The sequence below is a fragment of the Scylla paramamosain genome, chromosome 5, assembly GCF_035594125.1.
Source record: "Scylla paramamosain isolate STU-SP2022 chromosome 5, ASM3559412v1, whole genome shotgun sequence".
Classification (NCBI taxonomy): Eukaryota; Metazoa; Arthropoda; class Malacostraca; order Decapoda; family Portunidae; genus Scylla; species Scylla paramamosain.
In genome coordinates, this window is record NC_087155.1 from 27,050,056 (window position 1) to 27,071,086 (window position 21,031).

The 21,031-nt window shown below is 35.3% G+C and overlaps 1 protein-coding gene across 10 annotated transcripts in view; it reads left to right on the forward strand.

Annotated features, from left to right (window-relative positions):
- LOC135100757 (kinesin-like protein KIF13A) overlaps positions 1 to 21,031 on the forward strand; it is a 51,771-nt gene that overhangs the window by 13,345 nt on the left and 17,395 nt on the right. For 4 of the 10 annotated variants that reach the window (XM_064004010.1, XM_064004000.1, XM_064004005.1 and 1 more), the window contains exons 4-27: positions 231 to 380; positions 936 to 1,033; positions 1,349 to 1,469; positions 2,394 to 2,597; positions 3,022 to 3,154; positions 3,410 to 3,558; positions 3,820 to 3,981; positions 4,337 to 4,427; positions 4,829 to 4,975; positions 5,272 to 5,446; positions 6,172 to 6,436; positions 7,120 to 7,356; positions 7,604 to 7,732; positions 8,141 to 8,299; positions 8,559 to 8,731; positions 9,150 to 9,354; positions 9,740 to 9,886; positions 10,041 to 10,248; positions 10,436 to 10,630; positions 11,102 to 11,307; positions 11,477 to 11,567; positions 12,251 to 12,393; positions 14,631 to 14,702; positions 16,246 to 16,290. In XM_064004010.1, the coding sequence (XP_063860080.1) occupies positions 231 to 380; positions 936 to 1,033; positions 1,349 to 1,469; positions 2,394 to 2,597; positions 3,022 to 3,154; positions 3,410 to 3,558; positions 3,820 to 3,981; positions 4,337 to 4,427; positions 4,829 to 4,975; positions 5,272 to 5,446; positions 6,172 to 6,436; positions 7,120 to 7,356; positions 7,604 to 7,732; positions 8,141 to 8,299; positions 8,559 to 8,731; positions 9,150 to 9,354; positions 9,740 to 9,886; positions 10,041 to 10,248; positions 10,436 to 10,630; positions 11,102 to 11,307; positions 11,477 to 11,567; positions 12,251 to 12,393; positions 14,631 to 14,702; positions 16,246 to 16,290 (3,705 nt within the window). The remainder of the gene's footprint in view (positions 1 to 230; positions 381 to 935; positions 1,034 to 1,348; positions 1,470 to 2,393; positions 2,598 to 3,021; positions 3,155 to 3,409; positions 3,559 to 3,819; positions 3,982 to 4,336; positions 4,428 to 4,828; positions 4,976 to 5,271; positions 5,447 to 6,171; positions 6,437 to 7,119; positions 7,357 to 7,603; positions 7,733 to 8,140; positions 8,300 to 8,558; positions 8,732 to 9,149; positions 9,355 to 9,739; positions 9,887 to 10,040; positions 10,249 to 10,435; positions 10,631 to 11,101; positions 11,308 to 11,476; positions 11,568 to 12,250; positions 12,394 to 14,630; positions 14,703 to 16,245; positions 16,291 to 21,031) is intronic. The other 6 variants (XM_064004001.1, XM_064004002.1, XM_064004003.1 and 3 more) reach the window with 6 other exon arrangements.

A 21,031-nucleotide genomic window follows, 5' to 3' on the forward strand; every position in this document is an offset into this window, starting at 1 on the left:
GATTTTTCACACACGGAGAGCTTTTAGATATCGACATTTTAGAATGGCTTTGCTGAAGGTTTACCGAATAAACAAAATCAATTTTTATGTTTTGTAATCTTTCATGGGTAATCATCATATTCTTCATCTTATTTGAGATACTCGCTTTTCTTTACTTCATTATTCTACATGAACCCTTTATTTACTTCACTCGTACACCTTTAACTCCACCTGACACCTTTCCCCTGCAGGAGATCGAACAACTCATCGAGGAAGGCAACAAGGCGCGCACCGTGGCGGCCACCAACATGAACAGCGAGTCCTCCAGGTCCCACGCGGTGTTCACGGTGATCCTCACCCAGACCGTGACTGACGTGGCCTCGGGCGTGTCAGGAGAGAAGGTCAGTCAGCTGTTTGGCTTAGCTAGCTGTGTTCGGGGTGAATAAAGGAGGTTGTTTGAATTTCTTGTTTAGGTGTTGTAAGCTTCATGTAATTTTGATCTGTTTACATTTTCAACCCAATAAACAATATATATATATATATATATATATATATATATATATATATATATATATATATATATATATATATATATATATATATATATATATATATATATATATATATATATATATATATATATATTCTCTCTCTCTCTCTCTCTCTCTCTCTCTCTCTCTCTCTCTCTCTCTCTCTCTCTCTCTCTCTGACGAGTTGTGTATTGAATATATTTATTTAGGCATTGTCATTTTGGCCTGTTTGTAGTTTCAATAGACGAACTTCTATTTTATTGATTTTTTTTTCTGGTGATTTATTTTATCCATATTTTCTGCCACAAATATTTCCATTTCTTCATTTTCATTCATTGGACGGCAGAAACTACAAGTTGCCCATAATTTTTTGTCACGAGTTACCAAAGTATTATTGTATTATGGTATGCCACTGAATTGTTCCAGGTGTCCAAAATGTCCCTGGTCGATTTGGCGGGGTCTGAGAGGGCGGTGAAGACTGGGGCCGTAGGGGAGCGGCTCAAGGAAGGCTCCAACATCAACAGGCTAGTCAAGTTGTTGGTGCATGCTCCTCTTCCTAAGCTGTGTGTGTGTGTGTGTGTGTGTGTGTGTGTGTGTGTGTGTACAAAAATTAAGCTTAAACCTCAGTATGTCATGGCCGGCTTAGTATTGCTTTAGCCAGTATTACAAGACTTCATGAAGTATGCATAAGTATAATGAAGCTGTTATTCATCTTTGTCTCTGTTTGGATTTCTTACAATTCAGTGTTTCATGAAACACTTCATCCTAGTTAAGTGTAAATGGGGACTATCAGCAGAGACTGCAGTACTTTATTCACTATAAAAAGTATTTCTCTTCAGATCCCTCACAACTTTGGGGTTGGTCATCTCCAAGCTGGCTGACCAAGCTGTGGGGAAGGCGAGGAGCAAAGGTGACAACTTTGTCCCTTACCGAGACTCTGTCCTCACCTGGCTGCTTAAGGTGAGTGTTGTGATGTGTGAGGACACCATATGAAGAGGCAGACTGACATTTTGATTAGGAGAGAGCTCATTCTTGTTTTTATTTATTGAATATAAATGGGTTAGTTGTATAATACATAACTAGCAGCTAAATACAAAGGACACCTCAAAGCAGCTTTGGAAGGATGACTTAGTGTCAGCTTAGCTTGAGAAAATGTGCAGTCAAAACTAAGCTCAGTAAGAAGAAGAGTCATTGTAAACACTAAAGATGGGATGGGAAAAAACGTTGGATGGCTAGGCAGAAGTTGGCTTTGAAGTCAGCTGGTGCAGTGACTGACAGGAATCAGAAGCAGGTAAGATGCAACATATGAAAAATAGATTATGAGCTTTAGTGTGACAGTAGGGAATATGAATTTTAAATTGATGCTCTTGATTGCCTTGATATGCAAGAATAAACAGACCAGAAGATGTAAAAATATAATGAAAGATTATCGTATAAAACTATGTGAATGATCCAGACAATGTCCAAGGGCACCCAGAATCTGGAGCACCATGTAGTGGAGAGTATTTATGTTCCATAGAGTAATATGAATGAAAATTCATCTTCATGCTATGTATGTTGCATAACACTGCAGAATAGGTATAAAAGAATTTAAATGTACAAGTATGAATGTCATGAAGCTGGACATTGGAACATAAATGTAGTGTGTTCATCAGAAGTAAAGGATCTTCTGCAGTGGTCTTGCTTTCTGAATGAAATGTAGAGCAGTTCCTTCAGGCAGTTTTAGTGAAATTCAAAGAAAATTTGGTCATATGAAAGGAAAACATTTTTGATGATGTAAGGTAAAATATGCATCATAATCTTAATAGCATTGCTGAACATTACCAAAAAATATCTGCATGAAAACTTAAGTGTATTGATCTTGGAATCCTTCTAAATTTTCAGGACAACCTTGGAGGCAACAGTCGAACAGTCATGGTAGCCACTGTGTCTCCAGCTGGTGATAACTTTGAAGAAACGCTTTCAACTCTAAGGTATGCTGACCGGGCAAAGAGAATTGTTAACCATGCTGTTGTCAATGAAGATCCCAATGCCAAAATCATCCGTGAACTTCGTGAAGAGGTTGAAACCTTACGAACACAGTTACAGGTTTGTTCTCAAGGCATTTCTTGTTTATTTGTATACTTGAATAAAATCCATAGGTTATTTGTTTCTGAAGAATTTTATGGTGATTTATGATATAATTCATTTTATTATAGTATTGCTTTGCCATTTTGAGAAATGTCAGCGGTTTCATTAGGATGGAGAGTAAGGCAGTGAGTGTCTTTATGGAAAGTTTCATACAAGTATATTTGCAAAAGATGAAGAACAAAATTGTTGAGTGGTAGAGGTTGTTGAACACAGTGCCATCATGTGGTTTGTTCATGTAGAGAAAAGGGAAAGGCATAAATTGTCTATAAGTATATACTAAGGTGGAATGGAATGGTTCCATAATCTTCACATAATCAGAAAGCAAAGCTCTTTATATTCCTTTATCCTTATATTTTACTCACTACCAACTCATTTCCCTCAGAGTTTGCGTCAGATGACAAGAGATGGTCCAGCATCCTTACAGGAAGAGGAAAGCCTCAATGAGAAACTCCATGAAAGTGAAAAGCTCATTACAAATCTTTCAGAAACTTGGGAGAACAAACTCAAAAAAACAGGTATGAATATTGCCTTGGACTATTGTAAAATTTAATTTATGTTTTCTGACTAAGATTGTAAATGTCAATTATGTGCAGATCTCACTCATCAAGGATGCTCACTTGTGGAGCTGTTTTCATCATTAGTAGTTCATGTAAAAGAAATATACAATATTCATGTGAGTGACATTATCCCTATGCATAGTGAAACTTCTGTGTTATGTAAACCAAATATAATCTTTCATTGTAACTATTAGCACTCTTGGTTTTTTGCAGAGCGTGTCCAGCAGGAGAGGCAGCAGGCCCTGGAGAAAATGGGTATCAGTGTGCAAGCATCTGGTATTAGTGTGGAGAAAAACAAATATTATTTGGTGAACTTGAATGCAGATCCATCACTCAATGAGATGCTTGTTTATTATCTCAAGGTAATAATGACATACATTACACATATTACACATATTGATAATGTTTTCTACATTTTTTTTTTTTTTTTTTTTTTTTTTTTTTTTTTTTTTTTTGGTAGTAATATAGAAATTGAAAATGTGGAATTGTGGGTTTTCCAAAGTTGAATAGTGTGCTAATTTGTAAATCCTACAGTTTACTGAATTATGACAATCCTAGTTGATCAATTTTCTTTTTCTGGGGAAATAGTTGGATGAGGAAGCAAATGCACACTGTTCTTTCAGGACCGTACACTGGTGGGGCGTCCTGATGCAGGCAGTGAACCCAATGACATCCAGCTGTCTGGGGTGGGCATTGAGACACACCACAGTGTTCTTTGCATTGAAAATGGTGACCTGTACATTGAGCCATATCCCAATGCCCGGACATGTGTCAATGGGTCACAGGTAAGGTTTTTCACCAATGAAAACCTGTAGAAATTTTACTGATGAAATCACTTCAAAAATTCTGTATGATTGTACCATTTAGTATATATCCTGTCTAATATATATATATATATATATATATATATATATATATATATATATATATATATATATATATATATATATATATATATATATATATATATATATATATATATATATATATATATATACCAACTGGCAATATAAGATGAGAAATGTATGTTTTGCTGAAAAAGTAATCTTATAAACCAGGATATGTGATAGTTAAAATGTTAAAAGTTATTACCAGATATGTACTGCCTATTGAAGGTGTTAATCAGTAGGTCTGTTGCAGGTCACAGAGAAGGTGCAGCTTCGGCACGGGGACAGAATACTGTGGGGATTCAATTACTTCTTCCGTGTCAACTGTCCAAAGACCAGCGTTGGTGAGTACTTTCTATGTACTGTGCATAAAATTTTACGGGCATCTTTTCTTAATGATGAAAGAGCTTGACAGCACAAAAGAATATTCTATTTTTGGGAAAGAAATTATAAACAACTTAGATATTTTTCAGTTTTAAAGCTAAAACATGATTTACCATAAAGCTATATATGTATGTCCATTAAGTTTTGCCCTACCATAAACAACTCTGGTGTCCAATATTATGATTTAGTACTGAGTGGGAGCTTTGTAACATCTTGCTAACTTTGTCCAGTACTACAACAATCTTACTCATATAATCCAGGCAGTATAGTAATTTTCTTCCTCATTACTCATAATAACCAAATAAAAAGTAAATTTGTAACTGTTAAGTATTTTGCCTATTGTTGATGTTATGCATTATAGGAGGCAACAACTCAGAGCCACAGACACCTGCCCAGCCTATTGACTACAACTTTGCCCGGGAGGAGCTGATGCTGAAGGAGCTGAGTAATGACCCAATCCAGGCAGCCATTCAGAACCTGGAGCGACAGCATGAGGAAGACAAACAAAGTACGTTATGAAATGCTTTGCCTTTGCTACATTTGTTAATGAAGTTATAGTATGAACCTGGTAAATATTTGTATTTGTTCTTTATTTATTTTCTAGACCAGAATGTAAGGTTTTGAAGGCTTTAAAAAGATGTGAATAGTTTTCTAACTTTCATTATTAGGTACGTGAGACAAGTATTTTTTAGTTAAATGCTGAAAATGAATTAATATATATCTGGTTGTAGTTTCCATTGTTATTTATTATGACAAAATTGTAATAAAAAAATGCATTCTGAGATGAAGAAATGTCCATTTCAGTGGCCCTTGAAAAGCAGAGACAAGAATATGAAAAGCAATTCCAGCAGTTAAGGAACATTTTGTCGCCAACAACTCCTTATGCTCCCTACATGCCATTTGACCCACTGAGAGGCACTAAAATGACCCCGTCCACTCCCACCTCTCAACTCAGGATAGAGCGGTGGGCCCAGGAGAGGTACATTATCCAGGGTTTGAACTGGTTTTCTTCCTCAGTGATTCTCTGCTGTCAATGAGATTTACTTACTACATCCACTTTTATGATAATTTTTTGCCTTGTATTTGCTGGAGCTGTGGTGAGTCTCTAAACAAATTGGCAAGTTATGGTGTATATCCATACTGTTTCAGGTTTGCTTGTATTCAAATGCATGCTAAAATAAACCTTTGTTTTTTGTCAATATCTAGCATGCAAAATAAGGTTTAGCATTTAAGTTTCACATCATAATTACTTTAATTTTCTTCAGCTTGTGTTAATTTATTTTCATCACTTATAAGTAATGCCACTGCTTTTGTAGTTTTATGATTTATTCCAATTTGCTGTTTCTTTATGTTGCTGCAATCTTTTAAAAATCAATAAAAGCACAGAAACCCATGGAGATTTTCTTAGAGGATGTTTTAGACTTAGATTTTTTATTGATTGTGCTTTTCTGCTGCTCATTTTTGTTTCATGTTTCAATTTTTCAATTTGTGTAGAAGTTAAATAATGTAGCTTGCAAGCTCTTAAGCATATTATTATTATTATTCTTTAATGCTTGCTTTAATGCCATTATCTTATACAATATTTATTTTATATTTTATTTTATTTATTTTATTTATTTTATTTTTCTCTTTTTAATGCTCTTCCAGGGTATTTTATATAAGGTGAAAGTGACTGAGAAATTAATAGATTTTGTTCCACCGCAGAGAGGACATGCTCGAGCACAGTTCCATTTTGTACCCTGGCAGAGAGGATACATTCCGCCGCAGTCTGGCCCAGCTCAGGCAGGACATCATGAAGGCCAACACCTTGGTGCGGGAGGCCAACATCTTTGCTGATGAAATGGGAAAACAGACAACCTTTGGTGTCACCCTGCAGATTCCCCCACAGAATTTGTCTCCAAATCGCAAGAGGTCTGCATTTGTTAGTGAGCCAGCCATTCTAGTCAAGAGGAAAGGAAAACCCAATCAGGTATAGTATTTTTGTACTTAAGATTTTTGTTGTAGATATAAAATATTTCTTTGTTTACAAAATAATGGAGATGAGGTGTCTGATGAACATTTATGTAGTAACATAGAAAGTGGAGCACATATGTATAAATGTAAGTGAAAGGATAATGCATGTGGAAGAGTACTATTTAATAAAAAATAATGTTGAATTATATTATGTTCAGTAGAATTGCTGTGGTAGTCTTTTGCCTCAAGTATTGATCTGCCAATTTTTTCATCCATAGACATGCTCAGCAAATATATTTCACTTTAATCAAGGGTGAGTGGTACATTGGCAGCTGAGGCTGAATATAATGTTAGGAGGGATAAGAACAGTCTCAAAGGTTCACATAATATATAGGTGAATATACAGCCCATGCCAATGTGAAATGCTAGAATGCCATTTTCTGTCTTTCTTATTAGAACATGAAAAGTGGTAATACTGAATCTTTTGTTCCTGTAGGACCAGGTGTGTTGGCCAGTAATGTATGGTTGTATTAAACATGAGTGTGAATTCTTATGGTTATTGTATTATCTGTTCCCTATTGATTTTTTTACATGGTGTAATATGGGAGTAGAGTTGTCATGATGATAGAATTATGGATTCATGGGAATTTGATTTGTTGTTATGTTGAAATTCTTGCCTAAATATCTTTTTCTTGCCAGGTCTGGTCAATGGAGAAACTTGAGCACAAATTGATTGTCATGCGAGAAATGTATGACGAACAACATAACAATCCTCTTGCTGAGTGTTCAGCAGCAGATCCTTTCTATGAGAGCCAAGAGAATCACAATTTGATAGGAGTTGCCAACATCTTCCTGGACTGTTTGTTTCATGATGTTCGGCTAAACTACCATGTACCAATTATATCACAGCAAGGGGAAGTAGCAGGAAGGTTACAGGTGGGTGAAAATTTTGTATTACATAAAATTGAATAAGTAAATACATAGATACGTATACCAAGGCTTTTCTCCCCCCAATAAGGGAGGTAGTCAAGACAAGGCACACATCTTTCACATTCACACTCATTCACACCACTCTTAGCTCCTTGTGCCCTGATGGAGAAGAGAAAGTTGATAAATAAATAAATAATAATAATTAAATTACATTTGAAAATGAATAGTTAATTACATGTCACAATTATTTCAGGTTGAAATCTGTCGTACTGCTGGTCAGTTTCCTCAGGAGAGGTTTGCAGACACATTTTCTGATTCTTCTAGTGACTCAGCTCAGAGCAGAGAGGAAGATGAAGTTCAGAACAGTGCAGTGACTGTAAGGGTGAGTATTCATGCTAGTGTTATGACTGTTAGCATAGGATGATTCTGGGATTGTCCTGTCTTCAGCTCCATCCTCTGACTTTTGTAGTGATATTTTCTATGCCTTCTCAGACTTTGATCTTTGGAAGCCTTATGGTCCTGATGAAATTTTTCTTATTGATCTCAGTTATTGTGCTTACACTATTGCCATCTATGTTTTTTCAGCATCCAGCCTTCCTTCTTTTTCCATCCAGCTTTCATTCTTGTAAGCAGGTCACTTGCATTCAGCCTCCACTTAGAAATGTCAATCTCATTGATTCGCCTATTATTTGGTCTGCTTTTTTTTTTGTTCTGTTTATTTATTATTATTTTTTTATTGTGTTGTATGTCCATGTTTGCTCCATGTATCATCATTTTTTTTCATCCACAGGTGTCTATCAAGCAAGCAGCTGGTCTTCCTCCTTCCCTGTCCCACTTTGTTTTCTGTCAGTACCAGTTCTGGGGCCAGACTGAGGGAGAGGTTGTCGCTCCAGTTGTGAATAATGAGTTTCCAGCAGCTCCAACATCAAAAGATTCCATCACATTTAAGGTATGAGTTTTTAAGTGGATTTGTGTTCTTATATTTCATGTATCCATTGAAATCCTATGGTTAGATTATTATTTTAATGAGTTATCACATGAAACCTCTGTAATAGTTAAGTAAGTGTAAAAAGTCTTGCCTTCCTGTATATGTGTGTGTGTTTGCCACAAGAGATAAAAAATGGTTTACACCACACCTTGAAAGGTAGATTATGCAAGATGTATGAAAAAGATAATACATAATTTTTACTTTTCTTCTCTCTCTCCAGTTTGAGCACACTAAAGACTACACAGTGCTAATTACTGAAGATTTTCTTGAGCACTGTGCTGATGGTGCACTCTCCATTGAGGTGTGGGGCCACAGGTCAGCTGGTTTTGGTGTAACTCGGACAGGTTGGGAAGTTGACCAGCAGTTGGCAAAAGCACGGTCATTAGTTGACAGGTGAGATATAATAAAGGTTTTACAATACATAATGTAAATGGAAGAACAATAACCATGAAACTAAAAAGAGGCATGACAGGAAGGTATCCCAAATAAAAGTGATACCTGTACTTGTAATTAGAGTTTCTTATGGAAAAACATGTGACACAAGAAGTGATTTCTTGCAGACGTGAATGGTGGCATTGGAGGTTGTAGGTGCAGGATATGCTAGCTTGTTGTTTGTTTTGTTGTCAGCATTAATTATGTAATACTCATAAACTGTGATCTTGAAAAAACATCTCTTGTCATAGTGTGCCTATCAGAAGGATTTCATAGCATAGTGTAGAGGATGCTGTACAAAGAAATTTAATTGATTTAAGATTTCTTTATAAGTTTTTAAAATTTGCCATAATGTAATGTTCCTTTGACTTCCCACCAGATGGAGTGAGTTGACCCGCAAGATAGAAATGTGGGTGGAGATCCAAGAGCTAGGAGAGTGTGGGGACTATGTGTCTGTTGAGGTGTCTCCCCAGAAGGATGTGTTGACAGGAGGGGTGTACCAACTGAGACAAGGACAGCAGAGGAGGATTGTATGCAGAGTGAAGCCTGTGTCAAATTCAGGAACCTTACCACTCATCTGTGAAGTAAGTAGTAGTTTATTCTTAGAGAGTGTCAGCTTAAATGTGATGTCATGCAACTTGAATATGAAAGGGTGATGATTTAATAATATATGAATTAAATCAAGCTTTTTTTGTCTTACATTATTGTCAAGATTTGGAACTAAAGGTGTGATAGTGTAACATTGCGTATGCTGTCAACCACAACAACGATGAGTATTTTGTAAGGTTTTCTCCCATCCATTACTATCAAGGAAAGAATTCTGGATTGTGTACAGAATCAAATTTCCTTTGTTCATTTAAGGTAAATTAGGGTTCTTACTGAAATTGAATTAATAACAATAGTTAAATTGTGAATGCCATCACTTGTTTATCAATTATGAAGATGTAATGTTTAATATTTCCTTTGCAGGCCATTACTAACATCAGTATTGGGTCAGTATGTGGACGTTTGAGATGTCAGAGGCAGCTGGATTCTTACACAGAAGAAGATCTAAATGTCCTGCGGGAGAGGTGGAGTGAGGCACTCAAGAGGAGAAGAATGTATCTGGACCAACAGGTTAGACAGAAAAAAGGCAGTGCAAAATAGTACTTTGATTGTTGATCCTTGAAGATCTATGGCATTCCTTGCTGATGAAGCAATTTATTGAGTTTGCTTAGAGATATCATGTATGTTTAGGACTTTTAAAGAAAGAACTTTACCATATTTACAGATTCAGAAAATAATAAACAAAGGAGACAAGAATGAGTGTGATACAGAGCGAGAACAGTCACTGGTGGACCAGTGGGTCAGCCTTACAGAGGAGCGGAATGCTGTGCTGGTACCTGCTGCTGGGTCCAGTATTCCTGGAGCACCAGCTGATTGGGATCCTCCATCAGGGATGGAAGCTCATGTTCCAGTTCTCTTTCTAGATCTCAATGGTGAGAGGCCCTTTCTTATCTCAGCTGAGTGTTACAGTTAGATTATGGTATATCATCCATCTTAATGATACCACCTTATCTTTCATGCATTCCATATGCCTAATGCACCAAAGGGATTAATGCTCACAATCTGAAAAGTAATTTCTAATAAGCAGATTCAGAGAACTTGTATCTTACATATTTTCAGCTGATGACTTCTCAACCCAAGGATATGGTGGTGACAGCTTCACATTGGCTGGAAATAATGCAATAATACCCAAGGAAAACTGCAATAAGTTCTTCCAGTTGCCCATTGTAAAGTGTTATGAGAAGGATGTTTGTGCAGTGGCTTCCTGGGACTCCTCCATCCATGACAACATGTACCTCAACAGACTCACTCCAAGTATGAACACAGAGTTGGTGTTGTATTTAGTGTTACAAAGCTGTATTACACTAGGCAAAGCTGTGCGATAGGTATGCTGAGATTAGTAGGCAGCATGTGTTCTCATTGTTTTTTTTGTTTTTTTTTCTCCAGAACTGTATTGAAAAGAGTATCTGTTATACATTTACATGAGTCAGCTCATATCACATGCTGGCGGCTTACCCAGCTGCATGGCATGGTGCTTACCAGCATCAAATATAAAAAAAAATAAGAATAAAGTGGATAAAATTGACTGTTAAAAACAGAGGAAGTATTTGGAACTGTGGCAAATTTAGATGTTGAATCTCAGGTTGAGGTGCTCAGATTGAGTAATAACAATAATAATGATTCCACATTAATGCTTTTTCATACTACTGCTTGATGAGTTCCTCTTTTCTGAATCTGTAAATTAAAAATATGGTTACAGAAATTATTATTTCCATTTCGTTCCAGATGATGAGAGAGTTTACCTCATTGTGAAAGCTGTGGTCAGATTGTCTCATCCAGCAGCAATGGATCTTGTCCTGAGGAAACGACTTGCTGTCAATATATATAAAAAACAGTCACTAACAAGCAAATTTGTAAAATCAATAATTGGTTCAGTGAACACCTTATATGAAACAGGAATTATGTACGAAGTAGTGTCAAATATTCCTAAGGTAAGTGTGTTCTTTTGCTTTGAAATGGAGTTTTGTAATATTTTATCATACTTTAGGAAAAAAATGTATGATAAGGAATTTTTGATAATTTCTCTGCCACTGAAGAAGAGAAATTTGAACAGATATGTAGTCATCTGTGGACAAAGTATGTACTATTCTTAATTTACAGGCAAGTGAGGAGTTGGAAGAACGAGAGTCCCTTGCTCAAATGGCAGCAAATGCTGATGATTCTCATGCAGAAGATGGAGAAACATATATAGGTAAGTCTTGCTTTATGGTTGAAACTTTTGAAATCTGTAACAACCAATAAGTTCTCAGAAAATTAATCATTTACAATTTCTTAGTGATAAAATGGGAATTTATACGAAGCTGAAATTTTTGAAGAGTGTAAATGTATAAAGAATCAAGTTGTTTTCTAATTCTGTGCATTCAGTACAAAGGTGCTATAACCCAAATTAACTTCCCATAGAAAAATTCTTTGAGACTGATAATAGTTTGGTGGCTGGGATTCTTCTTTTTCTGCATTTGTTGTTATAGTAAACTTGCATATGTCTGTGTGTTTGCTTAATGTCAAAATTCAGATGTCCTACCTTCCTGTCTTTGATATTGACTCTTGGCATCAAGATGGGTACCTGTATGGACTGTAGTATGTAGGATATCTTCATGATTGAAGCAAACTTACAGGTGTGTGAATACTTATTTGAGTTCACAGTAGGTCCTCTACAATTGTGATAACTAAGGTATGGTTGTGATTAGCCTTAGTATCTATTACCTACTGTTGTTTTGTTAACAGCAAATCCACCATGAGATTTTTTGGAGGATTGTTGTGTCCCCTAAGTGCTTAATAATCCTGTTGGTCTTATCTGTAAAATCACTTCAAGTTCCTATGTATTCCTTTCAATTTAAGGGATTAAATTAACTGATTTTCAACTTTCCTTCACAGAAAAATATACCAAAGGAGTTACATCAGTAGAGTCTATCTTGATGCTTGATAGATTACGTCAGAATGTTGCTGTTAAAGAGTTGCTTCAGTCTGCCGGCCGTCCCCTCATGAGGAAGACTGCATCCGTCCCTAACTTTTCTCATGTAAGTACTGTTTGTCCAGCAGCTGTAGCATCATATCTTCTTTCACATAAACAAGTGATTGAAACAATTAGAAATACAGTAATATATTTATTTCCGCATAGGTTTGATGAATCAGAATATATGAATTTGTATCCTGTCCATCCTAGCAACTTTTTACTTATCAAGGCACTGCAGCCTCATTTTCATTCTACTCCAATCAGCATTAACAACATACTATCATCCCATATACATGTAAAATTATTGACAATTTGGTAAAAGTAGCACATTGCAGTACAGTAGTGAAGAAAACACATCTGAGTAAGATTGGGAAAAACATATTTACTGTAGATTATCAGATATTATCTTTGTTCATAACTGATTTCAACCTGGTGCCAATGCATGTTATTGCAATACAGGTATGATTCAGGAGAAAATGAAAGAAATAAATGCCACAGAACTACATGGTTATTAAGATAGGTTGCATTTAGCATTTGTGATTTGTCCCTTGTGGTTAACTTGACAAGCATGGAAAGTCAACAGTATGTCTAAATATCTTCAATTCTAAGTTATGGTGACTAAATATTGGATTAATATGTACCCATACATACACCTGAATTGGTTTTGCTCAGCTTGAATACCTCATTAAAGTAAAACTAAAGTTTGACATACAGTTGATAACAGGTATTTCCATGGAAACATTTTTGCATTCATTTATATGTTGCTTTTATAAATCTGTGTTTTGTGAAGATGCTCTTCATGTATGTCTGTGACATTATTTTGCACCTGCAAGCATTGCCATGGGTTGAAAACATAGTGATACATCAGACTGCATTGTCTTACATGGCCATACAGATTGGCATAGGTGTTTCTTTGTTATATTGAGATTAAGACTGCGCTAGGGTTAGTGATAGTGGTGTTTGTAGCTTTGAGATAAATTTTGCTTACACCATTCTAGAAGCTCATTTTACTATGTTTGGAATAAGTTTATTTTTTATATATTAAGATTTAAGATTAATGCCTCAAGTAATCTTTTTGTTTAGTATGTTCGCATATCATAGAAAGACACTTCATCCTTAATAGGTAAGTTATATCACTACAATGATTTAACAAGGCTCATTTCTCATAATATTCTGTTGTAGTCTACAAATAATGCAGATTTATTAGAATTTGATTTACCATATTTTCCTTTGTATCTCTACAAATTTTGCTGAGTTTTAAACTACAGGTATTCTGTCGTAAAACACTTGCTTTCATTGCCACAAGTGAATCACCTGCCAGTGAATCGCTTGCAGCAGGAAAGTATTGTCAGGGAAGCACAAGGTTTCTTAGGTTGTGTAGAAATAAGCATTGTTTTCTTTGTTGTGATATCTTCCATGTTTAAATTTTTTTTTTTTATACACATTTGAAGAAATTTTACTAGTTATATTTCTGACAAGAAGTGTTCATCACTCCTGGGCAGGCTCACTTGGATGTTTTTTTTTCCATTTATATTATTATTATTATTATTATTATTATTATTATTATTATTATTATTATTATTATTATTATTATTATTATTATTATAATCATTGGTCTTAGGAAAGTATCTGTTGGAAATATGATACTAAATAATGCTAAATCATTTCAGTGCTAGAAAACTGCATCCAAGGGCTTGTGGTGTTAAAGTATTTTCAGCATTGCAAAAGTTGAAACATTAGTTTTAAAGAAAGTATTCTTGTGAAAGTGTAAGATAGAAAAAATGTGATTTGCAGCTGTGATCATAACTAAGTATAGATACAACCACAGTAGGTGTAAGAGTTACTCAAGTTCACTAGTGTTTCATCCACGTCTAATATAAAGCTTTGCATTACTGTATTTACAATTTGCAGAATTAAGTTAGACATGGAGTGTTCTGTTTAGGAAATAGATATCTAAATTCTTATCAGTTATAATTATTATTAGTGGGTACATAGAATAAATTTTTGGAATGCTGTCCAGTGTCAAACATCATGGCAGTGTTGCAGAAACATTGTTACTTGCTGGCTGTGGTGGATCATCACCAACAAAATAATTGTGGCAGATTAACCTTAGTATCAATGAAGGCATACATAAGTGCATACATGTGGATTATACAGTATTATTGGTACATAATTTTTAAGGGTTAAATAGCTATCATACATATTCACCCACTGTTATATATGTATGTATATCTCCCCTTTTTATAGTATATTTTTTTTACCTTCACTGTAGTTGGAGTGAAGAAAGTGGCAATATTTCAGGAAGTTGGTTGTGATAGAGAGACAGGATTAGCTAAGGCTGCACCACCTCCTCGGGGACGGCAGGAAGAGGGAGTATGTTCTTTTTCCACTCTCTCAAAGTGCTACGTTTTCTTTTTTTTTATATATTTTCCCTGCCAGCCCCTGACTTGGCACATTTATTTTTTTTGTGGCCATTATTTTGCTGCACATATTATGTAATCATACTTTTTACAAGTGTTTCGTGCCATTTGTTTAATTTTGGTGTTTTACTTCATTGTCTGTTACTGATTATGCAGCATAGCGGTCTAATGGTTTGTTTTAGTCTTTTTTTTTCCATATGCGCACATAGTCTATCCAGTCTCTTCATAGCTTTGTGTACACTTCCCTGTGGGAGTGTGCCTCTGTGGTCTCGTTAATACTTCATTGCACCTCCTAACAGATGCAAATATTAGATATCTTTCTTTTGCACTTACTAATTGATATCTACTATGAACATCTTGTACATATGATCTGTAAATATGAAGCACATATTGAGAACTTGAAAATTACTTTGAAAATGCTTTAGATAGATATTTTCTAAAAGTGTTAAAATTTGATATGAGCCACTTGCATACAATTGAGCATCGATAATCTTATTCCATAAATACTACAGGTACTAATGATAAATATTATTGCCAATTAGTAATCAGTAATATTAGCATAGGGATATGACAATCCCCATCATCTGCCACACTGTGGTGTGTACTGCTATTTGTGGTGCAGTCATCATGGGTGGCTAGACACATAGCCAGCCTCAAAACACAGGCCTTGGAATATGTGCCTCAGTATTGCCTGGGTGTCATAAGAGATGATAAAAATGGATGATAATAAGTGTGAGGTCGCCTCTTCTGTATGGTTTCTTGATGTTGTTAATTAGTATGTGTGGAAGTTTTGTTCATTACATTGTTTAGAGAAAGTGTCCAGCAGGGCTACAACTGTGTTTTGTTGACAAGCAGTGAACAGAGCTTGAGCACAAAAATTTATGACCTGACAACTCAAATATGCCTTAGAACAGGACAGTGACTAGCAAAAGTGTTCAAAAGCTCATGCTTGATCTATCTACCTATTTATCTCTTGGATGCTTTTCTTCCTCTAGGAGTATCCCTAAGAGGGTGGCCACAGCAGAAAGCCTCTGCCTCTCTCTGTCCAAACACTTATTTCTTGGTCATGCTTGATGAAGTAAATAAAAAAATAATTATGAAGCTAGATTATCGATGTCTCATTTTGTATATACAGTAATTCACTTTGTTGCTGATGGTCACTTGAACATAACAGTATATAATAGTCTTTGCACCATCAGTTACCACAAATAAGGCTTCCAACTATTAATGAAATACTTCTGAAGATTATTGAAAACAATATTTTGTATGTAGATAATGTCTCAGTAAATAATTTGTGACATAATCTTGTGATATACCTCTTTTGAATTGATTATAGGGTGCAAGTATTAGTTTATATATTCAGATTATGGCTGAGATATCTACTGTGAGATTCTATAAAACATGAATGTAGATATGTAGGCTCCAAAGTGTAGTAATTTATGGTTGTATTAATCCTTAAGCCCACTAACCTAAAGTCAACAAAATGACGAGAGTAGGGTTTGATCTTGCAGCTCCAGAAACGCTTGAGGACTAACCTAGAGGTAGCGTGAGAAAGCCAGTTTTGACTTGCATCCAAGTAACTGTGGAAGTCTGCACTCCTTTTCAAGTAACATTTTATACTATGTAAAGCTTTGTCTTGTCATTAAATGAAGGTTATTCATTTTATCTTTGAGTGAAGAGTATAAAATATGCTCATGATCGATAAAGCTTTGAATTTGAAAGAAATGTGCTGACTTGCATGGTTTTCTTTAGTGTAGTCACTCCCTTTGCCCCACCAATATACAATACACCTTACCTAGTCACCATACAAGATGCCTCCATATGAGATTTTCACTTAGTGTGCTTTCTTGTGTCATCATGCTGATAATCTTCATGATGAAGTAATTGAATAATTTGGGTCAGTAATTTACATTAGAGATAATGTTATCTTTGAATTAAAAAAAGGAAATTGTATTTCATACACACTAAGTGATAACCTAGCCTCCCACACATCTGTATCATGACACAGTCCACACCTCACAAATACTGCAGACAATACTTAGGATATTTTAGGTTCATTTGGCAATATGGGAACTTGGTGGTACTTGCTTACTGGAGCATGAAAAGTGTGTACCATGTTTCATTGCCTGCAGTTTTCTTTGAATCAAGAAGTTAACTTGGCTTACATTTGATATGTTTGGTGCAAAGCAAGAATATGCCATTGATTTGCAGTGCTAATATGAATTACGTTACAGAAACATAACAGAGATACATGGTTCTCATCAGCTACCCTTAATTGTTTAGTGGTAGCACATTACTGTAATGATGTGAATCCTTTATTACCTGCCCACACACACACACACACACACAAATATATACATAGGTATATAAATCTTCATATTGATCAACATCTTCATGGCCTGAACACTTTCTAAAGAGGAAATTAACTTGCAGCGGTTCATGTTTTAATGCAGTACTGAAATGGTTTCAGATGACAAGGAGTTCAAGTCATGATGGTTGAATATCTGTTTTTATTTGAAAAAAAAAAGTTCTAATGGAGAGTTACCTTAACAAGTTTTGAACCTTATGAGCAATAAATCTTCTGTTTCACAGTCTCATACATTTAGCAACTGCATTTTGTCATTTATTCTTTCAAAATCTACTTAAAAAGGCCATTGACATGTACAGTGGAAGTCAGTAAAGTTGGCAAAGTGATACCCTTGATAGTATTTTCCTGTTCTCAGAAAACCCTCACAACAATAATTCTCTCTCTCTCTCTCTCTCTCTCTCTCTCTCTCTCTCTCTCTCTCTCTCTCTCTCTCTCTCTCTCTCTCTCTCTCTCTCTCTCTCTCTCTCTCTCTCTCTCTCTCTCATGCAGATCAAACATAGACTGGGCTTTGTTTGGCTGTGTATAGTTGATTAGTGTGTGATGGAGTGTGATAGATAAAGTGTTACTTTTTACAGCCTGCAATATGTTTTTGGTCAAAATTGAACATTAGGTATATTATGACAATTGTGTTCATTAAATGTAGTAGTGATGTGTAAGACACATCAAGCAGGGGATTAGATCATCGTTATCAACATTATGTAGAAGACTGTTGATAGAACAAAATGTATTGTAAACAGGTAAGGAGTGGTTGGCTTAAGTGTTGTGTGTTGGTTGAAACAGACATCTCATTTGATGAAACGTTGTGCGTACACACACACACACACACACACACACACACACACACACACACACACACACACACACACACACACACACACACACACACACACACACACACACACACACACACACACACACACACACACACACACACACACACACAAATAAATAAAAAAATAAATAAATAAATAAAATAACATGAATAAATAAATGTAAACCATCACCAAATTAATAATCATGCTCTATCAAATGAAATCAAGTACGACTATCAGCTATATAACACTTTTTCCACCAGCAAAACATCACTTCATTCAGACACTCTTCTCTTACTTTCTGTACTTTTATTATCCTTATATGAAGTGTAGCTGTTACTACATTAACAAAACTAAATATAACATTATACATAACGCTCATATTTGACCAATAAAGTACACAGGTGACAAAACATTCTACTGGTAATGAGAGGCACCCACACTGCAGGTGCATCACATGGTGCAGTCAGCTTCAGAGATGGGGACCTTGATGGCCTTCATCAGCAGCCACCTTAGGAGAAGGATGTTAGACTAGATAATAATGATTATTATGATAACCAATACTCAAACAAAACTCAGTCTATGTGTGAGATGCCTATTAAAACCAATTAATCACATCACCACAAATGGTTGAGGAGAAAGTTTTGTGATGGCAAGGAAAATCTATTCTGTGTATTATTGTGTCTACTTTATTGACTTCCACTATACATATTAAATCTATCATAATGTTCTCAGGGAAGAATACATTCCCTAGTTATCAGAAACTCAAACAAAATAAATCAACATATAAATCAGTGAATAGATTGAAGGAAATAATATTGCATATGTTCCATGTGCACCTCACTGGTACACCTTGATAATGCTTAGTGAAGGCAGAGAGCACTTGAAGCCAGTCATGGATTAAAATACTCTTTTTGCAGTGGGTTATAATATTAATTTTTCTCTCTGATCCCATAAAAGTAGCTTTACACTAATACCCCCATTTGTAATCTTATGCTGCAGTTGATCCTCATTGGTGATGAAATCACTCTTATAAAGTAATATATGCATTAGAAAAAAAATGGTACTTTGTAATCCATCTGACAACTAAAAACTTTTGGATGGAGTGTCTTAGTGAGTGAGTTATGATGTGAGAAATATTGAATCCTTTATGCAAGTCCTGTTCCCATGTTGCACAGGTGTACCATGTCTTTAAATATGATGGAAATTGCAAGTAGTACAGTATATTTGAACAGTTACTGTCCATAGTATCCATATATTTTTACTAATAGATTAGTTAATTAGTGTGTGGATTTTATTAATGATTAGGCACATTTGTGCACTAGCTTACAGCCCAAAGCATAAGAAACTCTAGTTATTGTTGTAAGTTGACTTTGTTTAATGGTTAATGTAGTTACTTGTATTACATGAGTATAGAGTAAGTAATCTAGTCAATGTATAGAGGAATTGGTTTATAATACGAGTAACAATATCTGTTACATAGACACATTTATTGTGAAATATTTACATACAAGATATTTTAGGGTAGGATTTGTAATATTTTAAATTTTAGAAGCTTGCACATGCATGGTTTAATGTATAATTTTTAAATAATTATTGCATGATGAATGGATTATGTGTAAATGGCTATCTTTTACAATGTCTTGGTAGCATATTAAAGTTACAATGTTAAATTTGATGTGAATTTGAACATTTTGAAGCTGACGGAAATATTGATGATTGCATAAGCCGCTACATATGCTTTAAGCATGATAAACCAGTGAAAGTTGGGCTGTCTTTGTGTTACATAAAATTTGGGGATACAAACATCTTCATTATATTATTAGATATGAGGGAAGCTCACATGCAACATTTACGTGTTTTGTTCATATGTATGTTCAGGGAGCAGAAACTAGATGATATCAGGGACTTCTCATATGAAGAGAAAGTGACAAGGTTACACCTACCACCGTTGGAAAAAGAGAGAGAATGAGGAGACTTAATTGTAATATATAAGTGTATGAGAAAGTGGAGGAGGTGGATCAGGTTGACTTGATGGTTTGGGATGCACAAGAAACTAGAGGACATGGAAAGAGGCTGAAGATGAGTGCTTGTTGAAGAAACATCAAAGAGTATAGTTTCCCATACAGAAGTATTGATGTATGGCACAGTCTGGATAAGGAGATAGTAAATGCAAGAAATATACATGGATTCATTTAAGTTGGATATTAATAGATAGAGATGGGACAGCATGAGCATAGCTCTTTTCCCATAAAGCACAACTAGGTAAACACACACACACACACACTTGGAGACAGGGTCACAGAAGTGTAGCTCAGATTCTGCTTACTACAACCAAGAAAATACTCTTAGTGTGATGGTCATATTTATGTACAAAAAATGTCAGGTTAAATAACAAACCAAATTAGATGCATGCCATTTTAACAAGATTTTTATTAACATAAGCTTACATTAAACTAATTCATGTTGATATTGATATGCAGGGTGTCTCCTAAGTTCATAGAGCAATATAAGGCAAAGAATATTTTTAATTACATTGGAAGTTGCTGGTTATACTTTATACAGAATGGCATGGTATATTTAGTTATATATCATATTCTGTTCAAATGTGACAGCTTCTCAAGTATAAATACTTGGAATACTGTGTGATAACACCTGTTATTTGCACTTGTGTTGATAAACTTTAAGGATGCCAGTAGTGATCAGAGTTCAAGGACCTCCAAAATGTATCTCAGGGCCTCAGGATTGCTGTAACCATGACATCTAAGGTGCTGTCTCTTAGTGAAGGATTCAGTCCCTGGCTGGGGCTGCTTATGGCATATTTATCCCATCTTCAGGTACATGGAATTTTAGCAAGATAATTGAATTACTGTCCAAAATTGTAAAAAAAAATATATATATTCCCTAGCTGAATAGTGGATTGCAAAATGAGTGATATAGTGACTGACAGTAAGGAATAGTTTTCTACTGAAACAGTATTCAGAATATTCTTCTTACTTGAGAAGAACATGGGTGTACAAAATACACCACATGCTACCTGAACTTGTGTGATGCCCTGCATATGATAAACCAAGTTGTTATATTGTAAAGAGTAAATACCAG